Here is a 9,779-nt window from a genome sequence, read left to right on the forward strand (position 1 = left end):
TGATTAGCTGCCTTCCCTCTAGTCTTACACCGATAAATTAGGGACGGCTAGCACAGATAGCCCATTGTGTAGCTTTGTGCTTAATTACAAACAAACAAATATCTGCAATATGTCAAGTTTAATTAGGCTTATACTAAGTTTATAAATATTTACATAACGATATAAAAATAATATTTTCTCTTTCCTTTTGGTATAATCCGCATCCCACCAAACATGCTCGCCCTTTCAGCCGTGGGGGCGTTATAATGTGACAGTCAATCCCACTATTCGTTGGTAAAAGAGTAGCCCAAGAGTTGGCGGTGGGTGGTGATGACTAGCTGCCTTCCCTCTAGTCTTACACTGCTAAATTAGGGACGGCTAGCACAGATAGCCCTCGTGTAGCTTTGCGCGAAATTCAAAAAAACAAACCTTTTGGTATACGACTGGCGCTTTCACATCGCTCTTCACTTGCAAATATCTAGAGTATAGGATTAAAACCATGTTTCTCAATATATTCAACTGCATTAAGGCGTGTGATAATAAATATAAAATAATAATATGTTTTATGTGTTTAGAATTACTTTTCCACACCTTAGAACAGATAACTAGCCGTGAATGGCACATTTTACAGATTGAAATAGTAACAATCTTCTTATTTTATTTTCGGACAGAAATGTCTATTTTTATTTACATCTGAACGCCTTAATGTATTTTCTACATTATACATTACGTTCATGGTTGAAAACTAATAACCAACTGCTGTTTAAACATCATGATTTTTTTATGGATTGAAAATCAAATCGTATATTTAGTAATCAAAAGAAGAGTGATCGATTTAAATTCAAATTCTAAATGTAAAATCGCTCAAGCCGGATAGAAGTTGATATGGATATGCATTATATTTGCTCTACATTCAAATATCTTTTTTTGATTTACCTTTCACAGACGACGATACGAGATGAATTGATAGGAGTCTATGTGCACTCTTTCTTTCTGAATACATTACATCGATAATCAAAGTATCATTTTCAGTATAGGCAGGATTTCCATTTTATCAAGAGTTGAAAACAAACGTCAAACAGTGCTCGCTAATCAATGAAACGTGTATGTACTGGCCTAACCTTTAATAAAATGGTCGAAAACCCATGTTGGAATATTTACAATTTTGATAAGACAAAAAAACGAATTTTATCGACATTGTACCTGCATTTTATGCAAAAACAGACACTTTTTACACTTAGAACATTAACCAAAACAAGTCAAGTTTTTCTTAATAAAAGGCAGTTGAAGTATAGTCACTCCTTCGTGTTTAAGATCTAATGTAATTAAAACAACTGCAGTTCTAAACTTCATTTAGTTTCAAGAGTTGAAAATATTATTTGAGTTTTCTCATAAAATAATAAAACTATAGCAAAAAAAAAAATAATAATTGCTTGCGTAGTAAACTTTGGTTAAGGAAACCAAAATTCAGTAACGATTAATCAAGAGACTGTAAAATACACTAAAGCATTCCTGTCGACGTTACGAGAGATCGCAAGGATGAGCATGTTTTTATATGTTATCTTACATATCGTGACGTAACTATTAATTGAGAATGAACCCCCACTATATTTTCTGGCGCTCTCCATATGAAATTCACTTTCTAGCCCAGTAATGCAATGCCATTTATAACGTCGATTTGGCAACGGAAATTAAGCAGCATACTAGAAGACATTAAGCATGCAGAGTTTGTTGTAGCTTTTCTTAATTTCCTGTTTGTAAGTGGTCGACTATCACTTTCGTTTGTTTACACTAGTGACTCAAAACACTTATGCTCTTTTAATAAAGAAAATTGAAAACTTTGTTCGATGACTAGAACCCGTAAATTGAAACTCAACACTTACTAAAAAAACTAATCTAAGCTCTTGTTTCTAGTCTTAATCGACTAGCAGTGAATTTACATTTTATAGGCAATAGGTTAAACGATAGGTTTCGCTTATCTTATCTACATACAACTTTAGAGAGATGTGTATATAGTGGTTTTTATGCTTCACGAGATCTGTTAAAATATTTGTAACTGGAACTACGATTTTGACTTTAAAACATTTTAAATATTTTTAAAATACACAAAACCTTCTTCTTTTATGTGAATTGAAATCTGGTTAAACACCTTCAGGTCTTGGTTGTCATGTTTCATTATTGGTATATTTAAAGTATTTATATACACAAGCCTCTTCTTTTTTATGGATAAAAATGGGGTTAAACACCTTCAGTCTTGGTTGTCATGTTTCATTATTGGTATATTTAAAGTATTTATACACAAGTTCTTCTTTTTTATGGATAAAAATGGGGTTAAACACCTTCAGTCTTGGTTGTCATGTTTCATTATTGGTATATTTAAAGTATTTATACACAAGTTCTTCTTTTTTATGGATAAAAATCTGGTTAAACACCTTCAGTCTTGGTTGTCATGTTTCACGATTTACGAGTTTAAAGTACTTGTATGATAATTGTCTCTTCAGCCATAATGTTTCTCTGCCACACATGTTCCAAAGTTATAGCCAATGCAAAAATAGGAAAATATTTGTTTTTATCAATAAAAGTCAACAAAAACAAAGTATTATGAACTGGCAATCAATGAACTAACATATTTGTGATAATCGTTCCCGGTTTATTCAAATAGAGGGTTAAAATGTTATCCATATTCTGATTTATCTCTACTTATGAACTGATCATCAATGAACTAACATCATGGTGGTAATCATTCCCGGTTTATTCAAATAGAGAGGGTTACAAATGTTATCCATCTTTTGATTGATTTATCTCTTCTTTTTTTCGCGTCCTGCCTTCTCCTCTCAGTGCCTAGTTTAGCTATTCCCTTTATACGTATAGGTGGGCTGCCTCTATATTTGTTACTTATCTGGTTAGTCCATATCTCAATAGTTTAAATATGCGGCTATACTATTAAAGAAAGACTGACACATGAGAAATGTTTGAATAATTTAATTTTTAAACCAAACACATTTTTAGCAATTTTACTATCTTTATCTTATTATAGGAATACCTTTATTAACTTTTAATTAGCTTTTTTAAGCTTATATCTCAATGTCTCGTGTCAAACCCTTTCCCTTTTCAAGCTATAACGTGTATCTCGTCTCCATATTTCACTTACTTTTCGGATTTGCATTTTGAGAGCCCGCTAGCTCTCTCTAAATCTAAGTAATGTTTTTGTTTTTTATCATCTTCCTACTTGTTAGAATAGCTCGACATTCTTCAATCACGAATGATAAAGCTTCTAAAATTTCACAAAATGATATCGGTTTTTCAAGCAGTTAAGTTTGAATACCACATTCTAAGGCTTTCCTATCTGCATTATCACGAACGCAGTTTCCATTTTGTCAAATTTTTTTTATAGTTGTCCATTCAAATTACTTTGTCCCCCGGACTTAAAGCGCTAAAATCCGGGGTTCGATTACTCGGAGTGGACACAGGAGATAGTACAATGTGGCTTTGCTCTAAAACATCCAAATCCAATCAAGTTATTTTAAGATCTTAACTAAGGCCGACAATGAACACAGTTGTCGTACAAAAGATAGTCTGATAACACAAGTCTTTGATGTTATTATTGTCTTGAAAGTTTTACATGTTCTACAGTAATTTACTGTACGCTGAATCCGAATATGATACCTATTTTTCTCTATCACGTACAGATTTTTCACAAAAGTCATATGTACTTTTACACAAGTGAATCATTCCCAGTGAAATCGGGTCACATTTTGTTATACTTAAAATGCTGACAACCACTGGCTATAGATTTCTCTAGACCAATCGCGACATGAGAATCTTATCGATCGTTCTAGAACCCAAACGTAACAAACGTAAAAACAAAACTTGTTCGTTGTAGTAAACGAAATAATAACTTGATCTAAGTAAGAGTGTGCTTTTCCTTTCCAATTTGTAAAAAATCCTTACGTGATAGAAAAAAATTAATATTATTTTTGAAATCTGCGTAGCTGAATTATGGAAAATCCGTTAATAAAACCAGAACAACTTTTATGAACTTTAAATTAGCAGGCCTGTGTTATCAACAGATGTAGGTCAAACACCAACAAATAAACTCGACAACTTCTTACTTCCTTATCACCTAAGGTGTATTAAATAAACATTATCTTGTCATCTGACTAAAGTGTATTAAATACACATTATCTTGTCATCTGACTAAAGTGTATTAAATACACATTACCTTGTCATCTGACTAAAGTGTATTAAATACACATTACCTTGTCATCTGACTAAAGTGTATTAAATACACATTACCTTGTCATCTGACTAAAGTGTATTAAATACACATTACTTGTCATCTGACTAAAGTGTATTAAATACACATTACCTTGACATCTGACTAAAGTGTATTAAATACACATTACCTTGTCATCTGACTAAAGTGTATTAAATACACATTATCTTGTCATCTGACTAAAGTGTATTAAATACACATTACCTTGTCATCTGACTAAAGTGTATTAAATACACATTACCTTGTCATCTGACTAAAGTGTATTCAATACACATTATCTTGTCATCTGATTAAAGTGTATTCAATACACATTATCTTGTCATCTGACTAAAGTGTATTAAATACACATTACCTTGTCATCTGAGAATACTAGACAAAATATTTATATATGCATGAGGATAATCCAGTATATCTTAGGTAGTACGTTATAGCTATTTAAGTTTTTTTCTAGACGTAATTTATAAAACTATCTATTAGATATCAATAATATAACTAATAAATAATCTGAATGATCAAATCAGCTAACTTCTCTGGTGACATTTCTTGAAAGATTTTAACAGAAATAGAACAATTTATTACGAAAACACATCGTATGAAAATATTTCTCTTCAGTATAATTTTTGGACATATTTTATGTATGTGTTGCTTGTATAATTTTGGAACCATCGTACACTTTATACAGCTAATATAATTATTGGTAAAGATAAATCTTCAGTCACTTTCTCCTTTCGCTGGATTTAATTCTTTCTAAAGTATGTAGCATAGATAAATTATTTAAAATTAAATAAAATACTTTGTTATTTTCTTACTGCGTTTCAACTTAACTGATAAGGATACCAGTTTACAAATGAGCTTTATTAGGACCGAAAGCTATATGTATACTTTTCTCATTGTTTCATATATAACGTGTAACATTAATGAGTTTTCAAGAGATAATACTTATTGGTAACATTTGTCTTATTTTTTCAGCTCAGCAGAGTACAAACATACAGATAAGAACGCTTAGATGATTTGATACATAATGCTTGGTTTACTAATGATATGTAAATGGTCTCATTAAATACCACCACTTAAAAGCACAGTAGTCTTCCAAGAAATTCAGGTAAACGCTGTTTTATGTTAAGTAACTTGCCCTGTAGCAGTCTGACAATAGTATAAAACAGGGTATCTTTCTGGTATTGAACAATAGAATAATGCTTGTGAAAAAAAAAAGCATTTTACATTAGCTTCGTTTGTTGACGAATATTCATGAAAACTACAATAATTAACTACCAGAATAATTGGTTTAGTCAGAAATGAAATATAATTTGATAATCAGTAATAAAGCCAAGTAATAATCTGACCAACTGTAGATAATTTCTTAATTTAATTTGTATATTATCGAGCAAACGAATGTTGAACATTTCGAAAGCGACATCATTTTAATAATTCTTGAAGTTTCAGTGCTTCAACTAACTAGTAGGAAAAAAAGTTTGGAAATATTTTACTTCGGTCCAACCTTTACGATTTTTACTAAAACCACTCTGACATTATTGATTATATTTTCAAAGATTTATCTTTCTTTTTTTTCTTTATCGAGTTCATCTCCGAAGACTTGTATTTTTTTCTTTTCTAATGCATTGTTAGTTCCTTCACTTTTTGTCATTTTTGGAAGGAAGTAGTGATAACCTTCTAAACAACTCTCTTTGTGAGTTTCATTTTCCTGCTTCCTCGAGAGAAGATTTAAGAAAGTTCGGTTGGTGTTTCCATGGAAAAAGTGCGTGCTGCCTTTTACGAGCTTATCAGTAACTCCAAGAGAAGTGTCTTATTTTTCCAAGTCATTGATTGTCTGATATTTGGAAGGAGTTCTCATAGAGAAAAGTACATTCCTCTGAAGGCTTATTACTGAATCTTAGTAGTCTCAAAATGATAGCTTACTTCGTGATTTATTTCGAATATTCTAATAATTTGTGAGAAAAAAAGAAACTGCTCCAGTAATTCTGCTAAAAGTATTCACATCTAAATTCCTTTAAGATAGATAAAGACGCGAGTACATAGATAGATCGTCAATCGATGAACGGACAGACAAACAGATCAATCGATGGATAGTCAGACAGATAGTAATTGTTTCGTTGGTTTGGTGTTTAATAAGAAATCTAGTTTCTTTGAAATGTCTTGGTTTAATGCTAATAAGAAACCAGAATTATATATTTTAACATGATATGGTGTATTATTATTCACTTTAAATTAACTATGCAGTATTGTTAACGTGTTAAATTCTGAGATGATTTTAAGATTCAGTATCGTATTAGATCAATTGTTAAAAACTTTTTTAACTATTAATAATTTACTAAACAAATGGTTTATTCTACTTGTAAAAAGATTATTACAAGTATATTATAATTCTAGAATAAAGTAATGTTTAACGTAAGATATATAAGGCATTTAATGAAATCTTAAACATTTTGATCTTATCTTATTTTATTTTTACAAATACTCTCGTCCTAACTAAACTTGCTGGTTTAAAGATTACGAGTAATCCTGGCCCTAGGATGTACTGTAAAAAACTGTTATCAGTTTAGAGGATAATCTTAGAAAGCTATTCATTAATAAGCTTTAATTTCCAGCACATCAGACAACTAAGCGCACAACTTAACAGTGATCGGTGTCCAAACTTTGTTCTGATAATGATAATAAATTAAATATAGAAATTTGTAATCTATGCTCTAAACGTTGATCCCATGCAGCAAATATATCTTTATTTTTAAAATTGTCAGTAGATTAATACTATATTTCAAAGGCAGACCAAAGATTCTAAACAAGAAATGAAATACTTAATATCGAGAAAATCCTAATTATTTTCTCTAATGTAAGTTGACAATTAAATATTTATGTACTAACGTACACCTGTATATATATCCTTTACATTCTCCACAGATTAAGAAGGTCATAATAGTGTGTTTTCATATCAAATGATACTACAGTTTGAAATAAAATTCAAGAGTTTCACGATGAGTTTTCTTACCCGACATAAAATGCCATTATATTAACCCTATTTTTTATAACCACAAAATGCCATTATATTAACCCTATTTTTTATAACCACAAAACTGCCATTATATTAACCCTACTTTTTATAACCACAAAAATGCCATTATATTAACCCTATTTTTTATAACCACAAAAATGCCATTAAATTAACCCTATTTTTTATAATCACAAAAATGCCATTATATTAACCCTATTTTTTATAACCACAAAAAGGCCATTATATTAACCCTATTTTTTATAACCACAAAATGCCATTATATTAACCCTATTTTTTTTTGTAACCACAGTCGCCCCGGCAATTGATCCCTTTAGCTTTAAGAGCGACTTGTATGAAGGATCGAGAGCAGCGGTTACTTGTGTTGTAGTTGCTGGAGATCCTCCAATATCCATGAAATGGTTAAAAGATGGTCGACAGTTGAACGACGGAGACCATGGAACCTCAGTATATGTGGCTGACGATGGATACGTTTCAACACTTACATTGAACAACCTATCTCGACGAAACAATGGAAACTATACGTGCAAAGCCTCCAATTCTGTGGGAACAGATTCCTCTAGTGCTCAACTAGAAGTTAAAGGTGAACCTTTTATGTGATGTGATATTGTATTCCCAAAGTACAGATTAGTTAATGGGAAATAACCAGTCATTCATTTCAGTCATATGTTTTGGTCTGCAAAGAATTTTAACTTGGTTTTCAAAGAAAAAGGTCAGATTCACCTTGTACTTTGCCTCTTTTTGAACTTATGACACAAATTTTTCTGTTAAAAGGTAATTTTTTAATGCACGGCAGTGATTATCCTTTCTGTATCAGTTTTTATACGAAACTAAAATTAACTATCATACATATCAATCATTCTGCCTCCCAGTGTCTCAGCTGTAAGTCTGAGGGCTCACACCGATACAAACAGTGTTTTGATACTATATGGTGAGCACAGCACAGATAGCCCATTGTGTGGCTTTGCGCTTAACAACAAAGAAATAAGCAAATCATTTTTTAAAAAATCATTCAATAGCAAAAGTATACTATTAATGGGGGTTTTAAGTCCTTTTCATTCACTAATAACCCCATTAATTGTGTATAATAATCACCGTTATAAGAGGCCTAACTGTTTTTCTTTTGTATACTAGCCCAAGCTGCGCTAATGAGCCTTGAATAGGCAAAACTGCAGTCCACGGCAGAGGGCATGGCTAATTAAAGAAAGAATTAGGCTTCTACGTCACAGATTTTGTTTTCAATCTTACCTTTGGTGTGAAAGAAAAGGAATCTGTAACATATATACGAAAACAACATTATTTGAATTCTTGTGATATTAGGTTTTAAAATACATTAATTAACATGAAACATAATATTTCATGTTTATTTCGGTTTATTCCTGTGTAAATATCATTATTATTATTATTCCTGTGTAAAGTATTAATATTTGTTATAGTTTCTCCAAATTCTATAAAAGTCTTCCCTATCTATGCTCAAAAGTAATGTTTTTCATTTCATACACAGACAGTCCATTTCTTTTCATCTTAGTTACATAGTTTAAAAATATAAAATAAATAAATATATATATATATATATATAAATGATAATAATTAATCTAGTTTCTTCCACAGCACCACCCCATTGGACCAAACCGCCCGTTGACTCTGATGCTATACTGGGCAGATCTGTCATGCTGCACTGTCAGGCGGAGGGGCACCCCGCGCCTCACATTCGCTGGAAAGTGGCGAAAGGTGGGCATAGTTAAGAGCTACTAATAAATCTGTAATGATATAATTTGATTAAACATTGCTCTAGTCCATAAAAACCATGACTGTTTGGTTTTTTTTTAATTTCGAGCAAAACTACACGAGGGCTATCTGCGCTAGCCGTCCCTAATTTAGCAGTGTGAGACTGGAGGGAAAGCAGCTAGTCATCACCACCCACCGCCAACTCTTGGGCTACTCTTTTACCAACGGATTGTGGATTTACCGTCACATTATAACGCCCCCACGGCTGAAAGGGCGAGCATGTTTGGTGTGACAGGGATTCGAACCCGCGACCCTCAGATTGCGAGTCGAGCGCCCTAACCACCTGGCCATGCCGGGCCAAAAACCATGAAACCCTTGGAATATGGTACTTCTAAAATCATTATCAGTTGAAAAGCTCGATATTTTAAGTTTCTGAGGTTTCATCGCAAACGCTAATTTGTTATTTTCTTCCGCGATCCGAACTTTAATATGTAGAATTGTTTATGCAGCGACGTTCTATTAGAATGGGAATTTAAAAACCATGATGCTGTTCGTTTAGTTTTTCAAAACTCTCCCTCAGTCCTTGTGAAAAGGTTTATTTTTCCGTACTCCATGATAAATTCTAAGACAGTAGCTAAAATGGATACTGAAATACAAAGTTATTATTCAGACCAGTTGCCGTCTGAGTTTCGTTGTTATTAATAAATTTTAAGTGATGATATCAAGTTTTGATACGTTGTTATTGATAGATTTTAAGTGATGATATCAAGT

At 32.0% G+C, this 9,779-nt stretch overlaps 1 protein-coding gene across 1 annotated transcript in view; it reads left to right on the forward strand.

Annotated features, from left to right (window-relative positions):
• LOC106477031 (Down syndrome cell adhesion molecule homolog) overlaps positions 1-9,779 on the forward strand; it is a 111,077-nt gene that overhangs the window by 24,050 nt on the left and 77,248 nt on the right. The window contains exons 4-5 of the mRNA XM_022381427.1: positions 7,573-7,863; positions 8,892-9,011. Of these exons, the coding sequence (XP_022237135.1) occupies positions 7,573-7,863; positions 8,892-9,011 (411 nt within the window). The remainder of the gene's footprint in view (positions 1-7,572; positions 7,864-8,891; positions 9,012-9,779) is intronic.

The sequence above is a fragment of the Limulus polyphemus genome, unplaced genomic scaffold (assembly GCF_000517525.1).
Source record: "Limulus polyphemus unplaced genomic scaffold, Limulus_polyphemus-2.1.2 Scaffold162, whole genome shotgun sequence".
Lineage (NCBI taxonomy): Eukaryota > Metazoa > Arthropoda > Merostomata > Xiphosura > Limulidae > Limulus > Limulus polyphemus.